The 19,527-nt window shown below is 41.5% G+C and overlaps 1 protein-coding gene across 1 annotated transcript in view; it reads left to right on the top strand.

The window, feature by feature from the left end:
• The window catches only part of FAT4 (FAT atypical cadherin 4), a 214,969-nt gene that overhangs the window by 122,341 nt on the left and 73,101 nt on the right, over positions 1-19,527 (top strand). Inside the window, exon 2 of the mRNA XM_066573773.1 lies at positions 16,906-17,037. Coding sequence (XP_066429870.1) covers positions 16,906-17,037 — 132 coding nt within the window. The remainder of the gene's footprint in view (positions 1-16,905; positions 17,038-19,527) is intronic.

Below are 19,527 nucleotides of genomic sequence, written 5' to 3'. Positions count from 1 at the left end.
CGGGTCAGCGGTTGCAGCAGCAGGTCAGCGGTTGAGCGGTTGCAGCAGCGCGTGAGCGGAGTGTGAACAAGTCTATCTTCACTACTTCCACAAGTAAATTGTAGATCCCCATTAGGATGAGCTCCATGCCTGGCAATGTCATCCAGTGTGCTACTTGTGCAATGTATGCGGTCCTTGATCAGCCGATCGAGGGTGCATACTGTTGCGCAAGATGCGTGCACGTCGAACATTTAGAAGCCCAAATTCTGGATCTAAATGGGCAACTGGCAACACTGAGAGCCATTGACATCATGGAAAGGAGTTTGGTGCTCACTGAGCAGGCACTCGCTGGGGCAGAGGAGGGGGCGGACGGTAGTACGGAAGTGCAGGGGGAGCAGGCAGTCAGCTGGGTGACAGAAAGAAGGAGGGATAGAGGGAAGAGAACCAGGGAGGCTAGTCCTGAACTGGCACAACCCAACAAGTTTGCACGATTGGCAGATGAGGGGGATGCCATTACAGAGCCAGCACCGCTGCAGCACGACACGCCCTCTGAACGCCAGGGGGATGACTGCTCCAGTGAGACGGGGACGGGGAGCGCAGGGCAGGCTAGACAGGTTCTAGTGGTGGGGGACTCAATTATTAGGGGGACAGAGAGGGCAATCTGCCATAAAGACCGGGATCGTCGAACGGTGTGTTGTCTTCCTGGCGCTCGAGTTCGACACATCGCGGATCGGATTGACAGATTACTGGGAGGGGCTGGTGAGGATCCAGCAGTCATGGTGCACGTTGGCACCAATGAACAAGTTAGAGGTCAATGGAGGGCCCTCAAAAATGATTTCAGGGACTTAGGGTCCAAGCTCAGGGCAAGGACCTCCAGGGTAGTTTTCTCGGAAATACTACCTGTACCTAAAGCCACACTAGAAAGGCAGCAGGATCTTAGGGAGGTAAACAAGTGGCTCCGGAGTTGGTGTAAGAAGGAGGGATTTGGGTTCCTGGAGAACTGGGCTGACTTTGCGGTCGGCTACAGGCTCTACCGTAGGGACGGGCTGCATCTAAATGGGGAGGGTGCAGCTGTGCTGGGGGAAAAGATGGCTAGAAGGCTGGAGGAGTGTTTAAACTAGGGACTGGGGGGGAGGGCAAAATGAGAAATAGTGGGGTAGCCAGTGTAATTAGCGATCTGGGTCCAAGCAAAGGGAATGGGGGACGAGCAGGGGGTGGGGTTAGTACAGTTAGAACTGATAGATCAGCCATAAGTACGAATAGCAACAAAACAAATTTAAAAAACAAAAAAAATGATATAAATTGTATGACCACGAATGCACGAAGTCTGATCGGTAAAGTGGGCGAGCTTGAAGCAAGAATGACTGATGAAAGTTATGACATAGTCGGAATTACTGAAACATGGCTTGATGATAAGTGCAATTGGGCGGTGAATTTGCAGGGGTACAATCTCTTCAGAAGAGACCGAAGGAACCAGAAAGGGGGAGGGGTATGTCTGTACGTTAAATCGAACTTGAAGCCGAGGCTACGGGAGGATATAGGGGTAGGAGACGAACAGGTGGAATCTCTGTGGGTAGAAATACAGGGAGGAAAAAATAACAAAATCCTGATAGGGGTCTTCTATCGACCACCAAAAGCAACAGAAGAAACTGAAGACCTACTACTAAGGCAGATAGAAGAGGTGTCAAAGCGAAACGAAGTAATTATCATGGGGGACTTTAATTACCCAGATATAACATGGGAGAACGAAACCTGCAAATCTCACAGGGGTGATAAGTTCTTGAGAGTAATTAAAGACAATTACCTGAACCAACTTGTGCAGGAACCAACAAGAGGGAGGGCCATTCTGGACCTAGTGCTAACTAACAAACCGGACCGAATAAAGGGGGTACAGGTTGAGGGGCACTTGGGGAACAGCGACCACAATATAATCAACTTCCAACTGTCAATCAATAGGAAGCCTTATCAGGGAGAGACAAAGAAACTAAATTTTAGTAAAGCAAAATTTGATGAGCTTAGAACTGCTATCGGTAACATTAATTGGGACAACATCCTCAAAAATATCAGTACGGAGGAAAAATGGGAAAAGTTCAAAAGGATCCTAATCACCTCATGTGAGCAGTTCATTCCCTTTAAAAATAAAAGAAACTCAACTAAAAGGAAACCAATGTGGCTCGACAAGACTGTACGAGGGGCAATAAACGAAAAGAAGAAAGCGTTCAAACTACTAAAGCAAGAAGGCAGCGAAGAAGCGCTAAAATCATACAGGGAAAAAAACAAAATATGCAAAGATACGATCAAAACTGCCAAGGAGGAAGCAGAAAGACGGATCGCAAAAGAGAGCAGAAACAACCCGAAGCTATTTTTCAACTACATAAACAGCAAAAGGATTTGCAGGGAGAGCGCTGGCCCTTTAAAAAACAATGCAGGAGAAATCATTGATGATGACGAAGGGAAAGCAAATCTACTAAACAGCTTCTTCTCAAGTGTGTTCACCAAAGAAAAGGAAATGCCACACGAGATGCAGGGGAATAAAACGAACCCCTTACAAAATATCTCATACCTAACGCAGGAGGAGGTGCGGAAGCGTCTAAAGAAAACTAAAATTGATAAATCACCGGGCCCAGATGGATTACACCCAAGGATACTAAAGGAACTAAGTGACGAGATAGCTAGGCCGCTATACTTAATATTTCTAGACACTATCAAGACCGGAGTAGTACCATTGGACTGGCGCATTGCCAACGTGGTTCCAATTTACAAAAAAGGGAGCAAAAGTGAGCCTGGTAACTACAGGCCAGTAAGTCTCACTTCAGTAACGGGAAAAATTTTCGAGGGGATTCTGAGAGACGCCATCGATGAGTACCTCAAGGAGATTAAGGGAATAACTCCTCACCAGCATGGATTCATGAAGGGTCGCTCATGTCAGACAAATCTGATCAGTTTCTACAATGAAGTAAGCTCTAAGCTGGACCAGGGAGAATCTATTGATCTTGTATATCTGGACTTCTCTAAAGCCTTTGACACCGTGCCACATAATAGGCTAATATACAAAATGAGGCAGCTCGGACTGGGCGAAAACGTGTGTAAGTGGGTAAAAAATTGGCTCAACGATAGAAAGCAGAGGGTGGTAATAAATGGTTCGTACTCTGATTGGACCACAGTCGCTAGCGGGGTGCCACAGGGTTCAGTATTAGGCCCCACTCTGTTCAACATATTTATTAATGACCTGATAGAGGGGCTGCACAGCAAAATATCAATATTTGCAGATGACACAAAATTATACAATATAATTAATGCAACGGAGGACAATGTGCGGCTACAAACGGACCTGGATAAGATGGGGGCTTGGGCAGAAAAATGGCAAATGAAGTTCAATGTTGAAAAATGTAAGACTATGCACATGGGCAGGAGGAACGGATGTCACAAATATTCACTTAATGGGGTACCGCTGGGGAAAAGTGATATGGAAAAGGATCTAGGGGTATTAGTGGATAATAGACTAAACTGGAGTAACCAATGCCAGTCAGCTGCTGCAAAGGCAAATAAAGTCTTGGGGTGCATTAAAAGAGGTATAGGGGCGAAGGACGAGAACATCATCCTTCCATTATATAAGGCACTTGTCAGGCCTCACATGGAATACTGCGTACAATTCTGGACACCGGTGCTCAGGAAAGATATCACAGTGCTTGAGGGGGTTCAAAGAAGGGCAACTAAACTAATACATGGAATGACGGGACTGGAATACCCAGAGAGGCTATCCAAATTGGGACTATTTACTCTAGAAAAAAGAAGGTTAAGAGGCGACCAAATAACCATGTATAAGTACATGAGGGGACAACACATGGATCTCTCCCGCGATCTGTTTACACCCAGGACCACGACGGTAACAAGAGGACATCCGCTACGATTAGAGGAAAGTAGGTTTCATCACCAACATAGAAAGGGGTTCTTTACTGTAAGAGCAGTTAGACTGTGGAACTCTCTACCGGAGGAAGTGGTGATGGCAAAATCGATAGAGGAGTTTAAAAGGGGACTTGATGTCTTTCTGGAGAAGAAGTATATTACAGGATATAAATATTAGGTTAAGGGTCAATCCTGGTATACAGGCAGGTAGGAACTATTAGGGGTTGATCCAGGGAACAGTCTGATTGCCATTAGGGAGTCGGGAAGGAATTTTTCCCCCAAAAGGGCTAATTGGCTTCTGGCCCTGGGGTTTTTTGCCTTCCTCTGGATCAACACAGTAGGATAGACAGGCTGGACTAGATGGACAATGTCTTCATTCGGCCTTACATACTATGTTACTATGTTACTATGTGCACCTTTGGACTCTTTTTGTCTTCTAATCAATGTGTTTTTGGAAATTAGATCTTTTTGTAATTAGATTTCATTAAAAATTTCCGATTGTTTGGTTATATGCTTGTATTGTTTTCCAAGGCACTTCAGATTGGAGGACTGAAATATTAGCAAATTCTGTCATAGTAAACAAACTGATTCCTTCCCTTGTTTGTTCCACTGTTGTGAACATGCATTCACTGCTATTACAGAAGGCTGTATGATAATGGTAGGGTATTGTGGAGGAGATCAGCAGGATAGAGAGCAGAGCAAGCTACTATTACAGAAGGCTGTAATTCACTCCAGGTGAAATTTTTGCTCTTATCAGCAATGAGGGGGAAAGGACCAGAAGCTACTCAGAGCAAGTCTGAGATAGCTGTGTAGTATTGAGTGGGCGTGGTTATGCCACACAGCTTCTGAAAGAGGAGAAGGGAGGAGGATCTGAGCTTGTGCACTTTATGAGAGAGACCAGCTGATCAGTGCCCTTGAGTGAGAAACTTAAATGTAAGGGAGTCTCCAAACCAAGTATTAAGCTTTCTAAAAGTATCAGAAGGAAAACTCAGTGTAGAAAACTGATATGTGCATTTATTTCTGCAGGTACTTAATAAGATCTGTGTATTGACTTTTTATACTTAAAGGATTCCATAGCCTTTAAGCTTGTAAATAAAATACCTCAATCAACTATTTCAGCAGACCCCCATACATTGCTGATACAATTGCAGCATTCAGAACTGCACATACTGTAGCATTAGAGCAATAGAGGTGTAGTACTGTGAGTAAAATGAGTACTGGGATATAGATTATTAAGTTACTCTGGGTCTGTATAAAGCTGGGTGACAATCCCTATGAACAGTCATCTTATGAAATTTTGATGCAGCCCCCAGAAAAAAATCTCTGCATGCCTCCATGTGACATTGGAGGCATATAAAGGCCTCATGGACCTTTATGGTAGCCCTATTACAGATCTGTACAAAATGGCCTAAAGACAAGTGGAGAAACTTTTGACTATCTTATTATTATAGGAACGGGTCCCATGTCCCAAAGCCCCTGTTATGATCCACTCTGGTGCCTGAAATTAACTTTATAGCTTTGGTTTATTAATAGGAAATTCAGATTTTACTGAATTCACATTTCATACTGAAACGAGAAGTCAGTTAACCCTCATTGTAAGAAGTAATTTCTGTCATCCTATATCCATCTAATGGATCAGGGAGATTTTAATAAACCTATGATGTAGTTTGCCAAGATTTACTTCTACCCACAATTATATTATTAACATGTGTTTATAAAGCTGGGAAGCAGAACTGTTTCCATATGCTATATTTGTTTTATGACACTCTTCCTTTTTACTTGAAAATCACATTGAGGCCTGCATTACAGATATACTGTTCTATATTTAAGGGTATAAAAGTACAATTCTTTGCAAAAAGTACTCAAAATACCAGCACTTTCTATTATACTGTGGTATTAAAACTATAGAATGTTTCTTTTAATACTGAGGATAAAATTGGAGCTAAATAAATTCAGGTTTTTTTAATCATTCTAATGCCGAATTTCACTTTGACCATATTTAGTTCAGATATGTCCCCCAAAAATAAAGGGGTTTTGTTTTAGCAGTGCTCATGGTGTGGTTTCAAAATATGTGTTAACTTTTTTCTATGTGTCAGTAATATGGAAATACCATATTTATATAGTTTTTTTTCATGCTATACTACCTTAAGGATTTTTTTTTGGACCAAAACTAGCCTCAAGATTGGTCACCAATGGCAGATTACATACTGCTATGGAAGGTTGGAGCTGTCAAAGCACTGTCTGTACTGCACTGGCCCACTTTGGTATTGCAGCTGTCTCCTTATTACTTTACAGTACCTTCGCTGATCTGAAGTTGGTGTTTAAGAAAACAAAAACCTTTAAAAAAGTAGTTTTCTATTGTCCTATTTATTTTTTTTAGTCCCACTGGGTGACTTGAAGTTGCAATTTTGGAATGACTATAGGCAGAGCTTAATAGGCTGAAATCCTTGAAAGTCTTGAGTGCCTTCACTAGGCCTTAGGCTTCCATGGCAATCAAGAGGCACGCAGCCCCCATCTCCTGTCTAGCCATTTAAATACTACAATTCTAAATATTTAAAAATGTAAATGCCGCAACATCTAAGTAGTTAAATGGCTAGGAATTGAGATATCTCCAATTCCAACTGCTGTGACTTGATGTCAGCTGTATTTTACCATGTATAGAGCAGGCTCACTCTATATTCTGACATCCGACATTCACCTACATGTATGGTGAATATTGGGAAAGGGTTAAAGGAAGCCATCTTGTGCCTAGTTCTAGGCCTGAGGGATGTTCTTTAAATCCCTGTGCCATACATTAGAACAGTATTTCAGCTTTGCCCAAGGTGTTCTTTTAAAGAACACCTTGGGCAGGTGTTTTCAGGGCAAAACTATTCATGACCTATCCTTAGAATAGGTCATCAATAATTAATTGCTGTGGACCCACCCCTTGGGACTCCTGGTGCTAAGCTGATTGTTTGGCCCACTGTCAGTTCAGTGGGCAAGACTTGTGTCTTCACAGTAGATGGAAGCAAAATTGCCCTAGCTGGCTTCACTCCCATTAAAATCAATAGGAGTTGAAGTGACTATTACATTTCCACGTCCATCCCTGAAGGTGGAAGTGCCAGAAGTGTAACAGCCAGCTTCAGCTTTCATTGATTTTAATGTGAGTGAAGCCAGCTAAGGCACTTCTACTCCTGTTCCCTTTAATGGTCATCCAGCCCATTGTACTGACAGCATGGAGGGCAATCCGCTCATCGCCAGGAATCCCAAGCAGCGGGTCTCCAGCGATTAATTATTGATCACCTATCCCGAGGATAGGTCATCAATAGTTTTTGCCTGGAAAACTGCTTTAAAGTAGGGGCTTGCACTATGGGCAATTCTCAAACAAAGTGTTAGTGATACTAACAGTATTTACAAAGCAATGGCTGCACATATGACTTCCTTGCAGCCCTAAATAGTGATTCATAGATTCATTCTATTCTAAAAGGAAGCACTCATGTAATTAGACTATATAAAGGAATTGCTCATACTGCCATTCCAAGATACAATAAAGTTTTTCCGAAATAGAATTTTAGTGCATAAGGCATAAAACTAGAAGTTTTTTGTTTTTCAGTCTGCTTGAAACCCAACTTTTCACAATACAATTGTGCTGCTTATAGAGATGCCTTTTCCGCAGACCGCATATATTAAATACACTGTAACTACTTGTACAGGGGAAGTCGAGCATTAAGAAATGAGAATTATTTTCAGTTTCTTTTTCTTCCAAAACTCCCCCATCAGTTTTCCATCAGTCAGTATATTCATGGAGGCTGCTTCATGTTAAACTGACAGGTGGCCTCCATTGCTGAAACACATATAATGTACTAAAAATTGAGGCTTCTGGTTTGGGAGCAAACAGTGGAGACAGCAGTCTGTATGTTTGAACTCAAGCATAAGTGTCTTGATTTACTCTAGACAGCTCTAGACATTTGGCTTCCCACATGTGGAGAATAATTTCCAAGGGAACTGGCACTGCCATGTCTGCGCCGTTATGGACAAAAATAGTAGAGTGTTCTTCAACTCATCTTGACGTAAATGGCTATAAGAATCTCCTTATGTTATACTTCCACGCTGAATTTCTATAGAATAGGCCACAGTAGTCAATGAATTATATTACATGAACACCCCTTGTTTTCCTAGCTTAATTGTCCGACAGCCGCGCAACCTCGCCTTCTGGACTTCACAACTGGAAAACAAATTGAAGCCGGCTAAGGAGTAGAAACACATGAAAACTATTTCTTCCCTTTAAAAGGATCCAGATGTCAGTGTTCTGTGCCAGAGTTTTCTTTGCTCCTTTCTACAATGTAGTACATAGCAGCAGTCTTCTAGAAAGTCCAAAGAAACACAGTTTCACTCAATCCTGCCTTTTTAAGTCTTTGTTAATCATCACAAAGATACATGTAGTAAATAGGTATCCTAGTGCTAAAAGATACGCTGAGGAATTCAAAGATTCCTTTGATTTGGGACATTCAGTTACAGTTTTCAGCTAGTAGGACCTGCCTGGTACCAACTGTAGTGCCCTCATTATTGAAAGACAATAAAATACAAGCCAAAGCTGATACCATGGTGATGAAATCATTGTAATGAGTATTTACATGGTATATGGTTAGTAATAACAATGTACAGCATTTGCATTAAACTTGGATGTGGATAGTGTTAACGAGGCAATATATATGACATACTGTACTGTGAAGCATTTGTTACATGTGGCTGACCCAATACACAGTTGTGTAATATAAATGTATATTATATGGCCATATTTATTCAATATGTTCACAACATTACCTAGAACTATAGACCAATAGTCTTTACTTAACACACACTTTTTCTAATTTTCTAACTTTTTTAAATTTCAGGTAGTTTTTTAAAATAAGCAGATGTGTACAATAGCGATAATACTCTGGCTATTATTTAACACCTGTCCTGCATTTTATAGCAGTTTTCTCATCTGTAGGATCCATCGGCAGTTTTAAGTTTTCCCTGTGCTGGTGGGTGAAGACTAGCTGCTGTGGTGTTTTCATACACTGCACACATAGAGAAGAGGGAATCCTGCTCCCCTATCTCTTCTCTCATACACAGAAGCAGCACTGGCATAGAGAGCAGTACTGAGCGGTGTAGATGTGATTCCAGTAGCTGTGACTCAGTAAACACTTAATATTACTTGTAGCAGCCATGTCTATGTGTAGTGACCTAGATAGTGGTGGAAGCATATAAGGTTTAGCCAGAAGAACAGACAAGTTGGTAAAGGGACAGCAATATGTAGATAAACAAACCACGGCCCCAGTAAGAAATTTTAACAAGCATTGTGGGACTCTTTGTAGGAAAAGCGGTATCTCCAGTCACCAAACTTTGAAATCCAGATGTATGATCATGGGCTGTATGGAAGGCCACCTTGTTCGCTTGAATCTCCAATAAAAGGGAATCTTTGCTGTTTAACTTTTTGCCTGACTCCTGGAGCTCCTTCCACTGGGGGGAACCTGCACCATGCAACACCACTACACCAACCTCCAGGAGCAGAGACCAGCATTTAATGCCAAGTTTCCCTTCAATACTTTTCACTGTAGTGCACCAGGGTAGGACTCAGCGTAATAGCCTCTGTGACCCAAGCTGCTCCTCTTCTGGCTCATTACATGTGTGCATCTCTCTACTTCTGTCTGCTTCCAGCAGTTTCCTTTTCCAACTCTCCTCACCATAGACTTCGATGGGCTGCATGAAAAAGCACTAAGTAAAGACCACTTCCTGCACTTTCTGCAGTCTGTCGTGGTGTCTCTGCTGCTAGAGATGGATTTCACAGGACAACAAACAGAGGATGGCTCAATAAAATGAAACAAGACCCCTGGTTGCCAAAATGTTTACGGCTCATGCCCACGGCCGGGTCGGATTCCGCCTGTGAAATCTCGCAGCGGAATCAGATCCAGTGCCCCACAGAGACCCTATAGTCACCCATCCTGATCTACCGCGAGACTATCGGCCGGTATGCCGGCGTGCATACGCAGTGCAGCGCATGACGCACCAGCGCTGGGGTATGTCGCAGATTCTCGCGATACTTCCGTTGTGCCCACTTTGACTGCAATGGAAGCTGTCCATGTGTTTTTCTGCACAAATTAAAACGTGCTGCGATTCTCCCCCGCGAGTGGAAAATCGATACTGATTTCTGCTCGTGAGCATGGGAGAATCGTTTTGCACAGCATGTCTGTGGATGGACATTGCTGCGGGAATCATGGTGGGTGTCTGACTGCGATTTCCGCAGTGATAATCCGTCTGTGGGCATTTGGTCTTAGTGGATTTTTAAATATAAAATATCATAGTGGCCAGACTTGGTATTGCATGCCAATTTCCATTAAAATTAATGGGAACTTACCCTACATTAAGCATGACTACTGCACCAGCAACAAATCTGCATACATCAGTGCATGAGTGCTCCAGCCCAGTGCCCAGCTGATTGGCAGGGGTTCCCTGATGGTGGACCCTCCACTGCTCTACTATTGATGACCTATGCTGAGGATAGATCATCAATATTTCACACCTGGACTAGACAGGAAAACCCCTTCAAATCTATCAGTATTTTTTTTTGACTCTTAAAGGATACCTAAGCACCTCAGCAAAAACCCATGTAAACAAGTGGACTGCATATAAACTCCATGCAAATGTTGCTCTGGTTAGATTTGAACAAGATATCCGAGCCACTATGCCACAGCTATGGTTCTTTTCTGTTCAAGTCCAGTAGGTCCACATAGACACTTCTTTTACCAGTGCTGAAGGGCCGACATGAGTGAGTGAAGAAACGAGCATATAAATAAATACGGCTATTTCATGCAGAAAAGAAACATTCCACGGCCAGACAGAAGTGCTTGTGACATGGTTCACAGGGTCCTTTTGACAGCAGCAACCTCAGATACAAGTCTAGATAATTAATGTAGACTTTAATGACTTGATTTATAAAAACATACATTTCTTGTAGTGACATATTTCGACATGTAGTACTGTAAATTATATGGATACCATAATATTACCAATGATGATAAGATCCCTGTTTTCTGCACAGTGCATTACTCTATAGTGTTTCGACTATTCAAATGCTCTATAGAGCTACTCTACGGATACTCTCCATCTTTATGCTTTCCATTCCCTCCTAGCTGATGAGATTTGTGGAAGTTCGTTTGTGTGTTTATCTTGGTTATCCCATTTTTATAATTACTCTTCAAATGGATTTTCTAAGTGGTATTCATGCTTTTGCAATGAAAGTTAAGGAGTTCTTTGTGTCAGTAGTATTTCAAGTTTCCTTCAGTTTGAAATATGACTGTCTCCTTTCTTAAATCGCTCTGCTTCCAGATAGCATTCCTCGCCATCTATTAATCTCAGCGTCTTTCCTTGTAATCAGCTGGAATGCTGCAGAATATTTCTGGAGCTTTAATTAGCTGCAAGTTATTTGAACTTTTCTGTCCATTGAGAACTTTGTTGTCTCAAGACAATGAAGAGCTGAAATACAGTATCAACCAACAACAATATATATGAATACCAGAAAACAGACATAAACAGTGTATTCAGGGACAGAGGGATCGTCATTTCAGTTCTTTTGGTCTCAGTAGATTTGGCTATGGAATTTAACGTGTTTATGTAGCTGAGAACTGCTGTGTTTAATGGACATCGGAGGAATATTTTATTTTCTCCTTGTCTATATGTCACAGTGTTCAGTTTCTGAAAACAAACACAGCATAAAAATGAGTATTTGGCACTGGAAGCAGTGTATGTAGGGGTATAGGCTGTGCTTCAAAATGCATCCATATCAGGCCCCTGAGCGTCTGGATAAAAGCATCTGTCAACTATGCATTCAGTGGTACTGGGCAGTAAATGTATTTCACTTTGTACAACAATGAGAGGAGTCCAGGTAATCTCTAACAATGATATATAGAGGAGGCTATGTGTAGAAAGTAGGTCACATATATTCTTCCAAATAAGACTGACCGTTGTGTCATTTTGCACACATTGATAATGGTTATGATTGATCATTGCTGGTTTACATGTAAAGTCTTTTGTTCTTTATGAAGGCAGCAATACGATTCATTGTTAAGAGCAGCAAAGCTATTAAAGGGGTTGTCTCGCGAAAGCAAGTGGTGTTAAGCACTTCTGTATGGCCATATTAATGCACTTTGTAATATACATTGTGCATTAAATATGAGCCATACAGAAGTTATTCACTTACCTTCCCTGCGCTGGCGTCCCCGTCTCCATGGCTCCGTCTAACTTCAGCGTCTAATCGCCTGATTAGACGCGCTTGCGCAGAAGGGTCTTCTGCCTTCGGCTCGGTTCGGCAGCAGCGGCGTTCTGGCTCCGCCCCCTTCTACGCATCATCGTGTAGCTCCGCCCCATGACGTGTGCCGATTCCAGCCTCCTGATTGGCTGGAATCGGCACACATGACGGGGCGGAGCTACGCGATGATGCGTAGAAGGGGGCGGAGCCAGAATGCCGCTGCTGCCGAACCGAGCCGAAGGCAGAAGACCCTTCTGCGCAAGCGCGTCTAATCAGGCGATTAGACGCTGAAGTTAGACGGAGCCATGGAGACGGGGACGCCAGCGCAGGGAAGGTAAGTGAATAACTTCTGTATGGCTCATATTTAATGCACGATGTATATTACAAAGTGCATTAATATGGCCATACTGAAGTGTATAACCCCACTTGCTTTCGCGAGACAACCCCTTTAAATAGAGATGAGTGATCACGCTCGTTTAAGGCTGATGCTCGAGCGAGCATTGGTCTTTTCGAGTAACTGATTACTCCTCCGAGCACCATGCGGGAGGAGTGGCGGGTGAGAGAGTGAGAGAGATCTCGCCCCCCCCCTACTCCACCCCGCCCCCTGCATGGTGCTTAGACGAGTAATCAGGTACTCGAAAAGACCGATGCTCATTTCTACTATTAAACTGTGTCTCACTGATGTCTCAGTGGTAGTTGTCGTTCTTACCATCCCAAGGTTGTATGTATGTTTAAAAACAGGGTAAAATGTATTTTCTTCAGTTAGAGCTTATTGGGCAAAAATAAAAGGCTGTTCAAGAGACGTATCTTGGTTTGGATGCAACCTATGAATAATTATTTTGACATGACCATTTGGCAGAAGAATCATTATTTCACCATGCACTTGTCGATTACAGCAGTCATAGTTTAAAGTGTAACCATTATTTATTTATTGTACAGGATAAGTGATTCTAAGCATTTTTGCAATATGTTTTATTAGTCTATTCATATCAGGTTGGGACATAGACTCCCGATGCACTGAGACCCTGACAATGGAGAAGCTGTCTGCAGCTTTGAACAGCTTCTCCTTTACAATGCGCCACTGGGAAAAAGCCGCTGAAACTAGGGGTCAGTTAAAACACCAGCATGGGGGCAGGGGAATTCCTGGATAGTGGAGTAAACTCACCCTTGTACAGCCTCCGTGGGGGAATTCCTAGTTGTCAGAGTAAATCCACACACACACAGGGTTCTTTTAAGACACAGCCTCCGGAAACAGATGGGTGACTGGTCGCTTTACTTGTAATAACTTGTTGACAACTCCAAAATACACGCCAGCAGGAAACCAGTGCAAACATATCAAAGTGGTGTGACAGGGAGGACTCACGGGTGGACAGGAGAAACCACAGTCTCGTTATCTGTAGGTCCTGATACCTGCAACATGCTCACTTCTCTCCAACAATCTACCCGTCAACACTCACATTTGATAAAACTGGGTGCGCTGCATGGCGGTTCCTCATTCTCTCACTTTTGGTATGGAAGAAGTCCTTTCATATCTCCTGGGTACGGCAGTACCAGGGTAAGCTGTAGACTCTTTTCCGCCTCTTCCATTCTGGGCCGCACAGGCTGAAGGTGCCTGTGTAGTCTTCTTGCAGCTCCAGAACAGACAGAAAGAATGAATCGCTTCCACGCACCTTGCAAAATACATATATATCACACAAAGTCACGTGTCAAACAAACAGATACATTTTCCAGACAGTCAGCTCACATACCAGAGAGGTAACCCTTTCAGTGCTGCAGCTATGCAATACAAATCATTCATGCAACACAGAAGACACTGACAATACATAGATAAACACATGCATACAGCTATGGAGGGGCCCCGTTGTACTGGGCCATTACGCTGCCACGTATATGTTTTGTTAATTATTCTATAGTTCCGTCTCTATCTATCTATCTATCTATCTATCTATCTATCTATCTATCTATCTATCTATCAGTATACCATCCTAAGCAGTAACATTAGCTTGCAGCATCACTAACCAATAGTTCTTCAACTTGTCTCTAGCCATTCAGCCATAATATGACATGCAGAGCAACAGAGCCAAGATTTAAATGCTTGTTGCACCAAGTTTTGCATTACTGCTGGTCCTTTGTTTTGCTGGTGCCGCTCAGTGCTACAATGAGTAAATGAATAAACTGTTCTCAGGGTAGACGTGAAGCAGTCGTGTAATTTTTCCTTTCCACAGGTTAGGTATATATAGTCCATCTCACATGTAAGAAAACAAACAGCTCTGTCTTTCAAGCTTCCATCTGAGTGCCTGCCTATAAAGCAACTTCATTTATTAAAATGCCATGTGAATATTGCCTGTTCGTGCATCTTACAGAGAGGACCATATAAACAGCACTTGCAGAAGGGGGCATATTCTTCCATTTCACTGATTGCATACCCTGAGATGCTTCTCTGCTAATAAGCCTGTTTGCTTTTAGAATTCAATGACAAAAAATGAAAAGTTTTGTGATTTCGTACAAAATGGTAAATTTGTATTCTGTCACTGAGGGATTTGAATGTATAAACATATCAAAGAGTGTTTTATTTCCCCTCATCTGTATGTCAATTACATTCTTCAGTGGCTGAATAGCTGTTTTCAGCCAACTCTTGGCAGTTACATGCCACTGAGCCTGTGAACTTGGACTGTATTTACACTTGATTAAGTCCAAATGCCCCCAAGGCCACCTTACGCCGATAACTTTTAAAAACCGTTACTATATGAATAGTTTAAAAGTGTTTGAAACTAGCAAAGACAGCAAAGAAAATATGAAGATCTAAATTGCTTCCTGCACTGAGGGAGGGGTATTATTCGCTCATCCTCATCTTAACGCCAATTGTATGGACATGATATATACGTGGGATGAATATGTTCTGATTTTAATTACTATCTGCCCCGAATTAATTTACAAGGCCTAGGCCCAAAGAAGGGTATGTCTGCTCGTGTTGGGTTCCATTCAAAGAGGGCAGATGGGCTCTCACAATTTGATCAAAATGCGTACTAAGAACCTTATATAGTAAATTTAGCAGTAATGCTGTTTTAAATTCATATATTCAATATTGACATTTTTTTGAAAATTTTAGAGTGTGGTACATTTTATGAATGTTTGCTTTCGTATTACTATGCTGGGAAAGCTGTCATCGTCTTCTTCTTAAATGTGGTATCCCAATTGGCTAGTATATCCACCATAATTGCTCCTCTATAGAGGAATTTATATGCCAGGTCGGTGAGCTTAGACAAAGCTCCTTGGACCGTGGTTACCCAGCTCATTGCAACATTTGATCGAGCCTCTAGAGTGGTTCAAGACATTTTTCTTACTGACACTGGAACATCTTAACTATTGACCCAGAGCTTAGAATTTTAATGGGGGACACTCCAAGTATCACTTATAGAAGAGGTAGGTCAGTGGGTGATCTAATAGTGAATAGCCACTTATATCCCCCCAGGGGCGTAGCTAAAGGCTGATGGGCCCGGGTGCAAAAGTTTATCTTGGAGCCGCCCAACTTCTCTTAATCCCTTAACCTAGAGGTGTAACTTGAAGTTCCTGGGCCCAAATGCAAAACTTGCAACAGGGTCCCCAACTATAATGCTTTATTCATAGTACTAGGCTCCTTATATGAAGAAGAGAGGCCTTATGGGCCCCCTAAGGCTCCTGCGCCCGGGTGCAACTGCATCCCCTGCATCCCCTATAGTTTCGCCAGTGTATCCCCCATATTAACAGACAACATGGGTGCCCAGTCATCGTCCAGCTAGCTGTTATCATTGTAGCAGCTGTGTCACATCTTCTCATAGGTAAGGACTTTTCAAGTTTTCATAATTTCATCAACTGCAGTACAAAGGGAATGGTCTATAAAATAAGGTGTATCTGCTTTCTGGAATATGTCGGAAAGATGACACATGAATTTTGGAGGAGGGTCGGTAAACATCTGAATGGCATTCAAAGAAACAGCAAGACAACAGTTCCCCGCCATGTAAATAGCAGACGTGGTGTGACTTTAGTGGTAAATGGTTTGTTGGTATGAAAGTGGTTCGTGGCAATAAATGAAATAAAAAAATCTTATAGCGGGAGACTTTCTGAATGTATGAATTACATAACATCTCTTCCTCAAGCCTTAATGAACAACTTAACTTTGACTGCTTTCTGTGATGTCTGTTATGGTCTCCTTGCCCTGGTTGTTTGTACATCCATTTTTTCTATAAGTATGTTCTTGGGCCCTATGTGCCTTTTATCTAGTCCCCTCTTGATGTCCTCAACCTCTATATATGGCTTTACCAGTGTTTGTATTTGGACTGCCATTGTATGGAAAACTTCAATGTCTTATCAAGTGTTATAATTTCTTCACTGTAGGTCATGAATAGATTTGATGTGCTGAATCGGGGGGTAGATATTACACTTGCTATACTAGGTCTTCCCTATAAATGCATGTTCTACTTAGCTGAACATGAGTTTTCTTTTCAACCAAGAGAAGTTAAAAAACGTTTCTGCCATGGAAACAACCAGGAATGTAGAAATCCAACATGTCAGATCCTTCTTTCATTTGACATCTTAAATTGGTGAAGAGTCTAAAGACCCATAGTCCAGTCCCACCAAAAATTACAGATTTGCACAACTTTTATTCATTGTGTACGACCATTGTTGAACAAGATCTTCCATAATGTACATGTATAATATAGCCAGTCATTTGTAGATAGCTTTGTAACCTTGTGTTATGGTTTCTTCTGCAGGTGGAAATCACACTTCAGGACATAAACGACAACCCACCAGTATTTCCAACAGATATTTTGGACCTTACAGTAGAAGAGAACATTGGAGATGGATCAAAAATAATGCAGTTGACTGCAACAGATGCTGACGAGGTATTTATAACTTTCTTTTACATTTTTTATTTCACATATGAGATTGATGTAGAACTCCAAGATGAAACATCCAGACATACATTTGGTTTCTATAAATAACAACATTGACTAGAAAATGCTTACAAATCTTCTAGAATCCCACATCAATTCAGTTATCATTGCCTGGATTTATATTATTTAGTACTGAATTCTGTCTATGCCTATACTGAACATCACTCCAATATGCATAATTTTTTCTTATTTATTTTAACTTTTTATGTATTCTTAAAGGAGTTCTATAATGTATTTCTTTTACATAGCTTTGGACTCCCCTTGCCCTAAACTATATAAAAGAAATATACCCACTGCAGTGCTGGACTGCCATTTCTGACAGGTGACATCACCCAGCTAGCAGGCCTGGTGATGTCCCGTAAACCTGTCATGTGGTCTTCTAATGTAGAAGCCCCGAGGCCAGTTTATGGGATGTTACTGTTGACATCCCTGATGGCTTCCCATTGGCTGCAGAGGTTACGTGGGTAAACAGCAGCCAATGTAAACAGAGACCGATACATCAGGCAGCAGCGTTGGGAGAGCAGCATGCAGCATGAGGTGAATATGTGCCTGTTTAATTTTACACACACCTTGTCCCCACATTGCCCCCAATGTCCGAAAACCCCTTTAACATTTCTGAGTCAGAGCAGAGTAATGATGATGGAAGAGATTTCCATTTGCAACTATTCAAACAAGTATTGCTGTACTAATATGAAACATTTATCGCAAAGTACGAAGAGACATAGAGAAGAAGTAAATGTATTGTGCATTTCTGCAAAGCAAACTGACTAGTACTACTTCTGTAGAAATGAATAAGTAGATGTCATAGGATGTGAACTTTAGGAACTAGTTGTATTTGACTGGTTCTTTTGACAATTTGAGTAGTGGCCTATAGGCATAGATAAAAATAACCCAAAACATTATAGGCTCTACTGGCAAATTTTTTGTACTTTGCCCCTCGGGTCACTTTGTTCTGTTCATTCCCCTCACAGCCCTATTCATTTCTCGCCTTTCAACTCCCTGGTGCATTAACCTATGTTTAAATTCAGGTTTTATTTAGACAGGTGTGTTGTACCTGGGTGTAATTGATTGCATTCCAGATGTAATAACCAACAAACCCCCTACAGTTCAGATCCACATAGTTCTGTAATTCCATTACAGTACAATTAGGGATCTACATATGTACAGTTAAATACAGATATAATACAGTGTATTCATCTATATGACACCTAACCTTTCTGCATGAGTAGCCTATAATATGGAATAAGTTACTGTGAAGGTCCTTTTACATTGATTGATGCCATCCCAATGACGAGTGATGATCAACGAGATTGGTCTCCATTTAATTGGCCTTCACACTGGCCAAATTAGAATATATGGAGGCCAAATGATTGTACATGATTGTTCTGTCAGCAATGATGATTTTTAGGGGGCTGCACAGAGGGAATCTGTCAACTCAAAGATGCTGTCCACACTGTTGACATCAGGAGAAGCTAATCAGATGGTTATATAGTTTTATGAGAAAACATATATATCTGCTTTATGGGAAACTTTATATATCTGCTCATTCTGAGCTGAACAGTCCAATGGGCGGTACTATTAGTGATTGTGTATGACTGTACATTCGGAGCAAGCTGTCAATCACTGATGGCTCCGCCCATTGGACAGTTCAGCTCAGAATAAGCAGAAATATAAATAAATAAAATACAAGTTATACTAAATCTTTTCCCATAAAACTATATATCAATCTACTCAGCTCCTTCTGCTCTAAACATACTTTTTGAAGATTGGACAGTATGTTCGAGCTGTCAGACTTCCTTTAAGAAATATCCCCTTGACCTCTCCCTGTTTTCTGGGTGGAGAGGTAAATGCCATTTAACAGCCATTAAAGTATGTCAATTGACTGGTTGCTGTCCATAAGAACTTGAAAATCAGGCCTCTCTGTTTAGAATGAGATGTTGTACTGATAGAGAAGACAGCATGAAAAGAAAGCACAGATGACAGCCAAGTATTCGGGCAGTAGAGGAATATATATGTGTTTGCCAAAAACATACATGTGGAGGGTATACTGTATAACACTGAAAAGTCATTTTTATAATTGAGGACAGGAACAGCAGTTCTCTATTACATAATTTAAATGAAATATTATCAATATGAAGTAATATCATTAATAATGGCATATTTGATGACATTACAGATCATGTTTAATATCAAAGTACAAGATCAAGACGTGTGGAATATTACATATAGCCATTGGAATTCTGCAAGGGCAAATGCTAATGTGTCCATATGGAATTCCATCTGTGTTTTCTATCAAATGAAGTTTTTAGTGCTGAATTTAATTTATCATTACAAAAACAATTGTTTCAACAAATATCTCACACATATCCTCTCAGTGCATTACATAGCAGCTGAATACATTATTAATGCATATTACATGTGCTTATCACATGGATCTTC

The sequence above is a fragment of the Eleutherodactylus coqui genome, chromosome 7 (assembly GCF_035609145.1).
Source record: "Eleutherodactylus coqui strain aEleCoq1 chromosome 7, aEleCoq1.hap1, whole genome shotgun sequence".
Lineage (NCBI taxonomy): Eukaryota > Metazoa > Chordata > Amphibia > Anura > Eleutherodactylidae > Eleutherodactylus > Eleutherodactylus coqui.
Note: the sequence above shows the minus strand (reverse complement) of the source record. Positions and strands in the feature narration are given on the sequence as shown.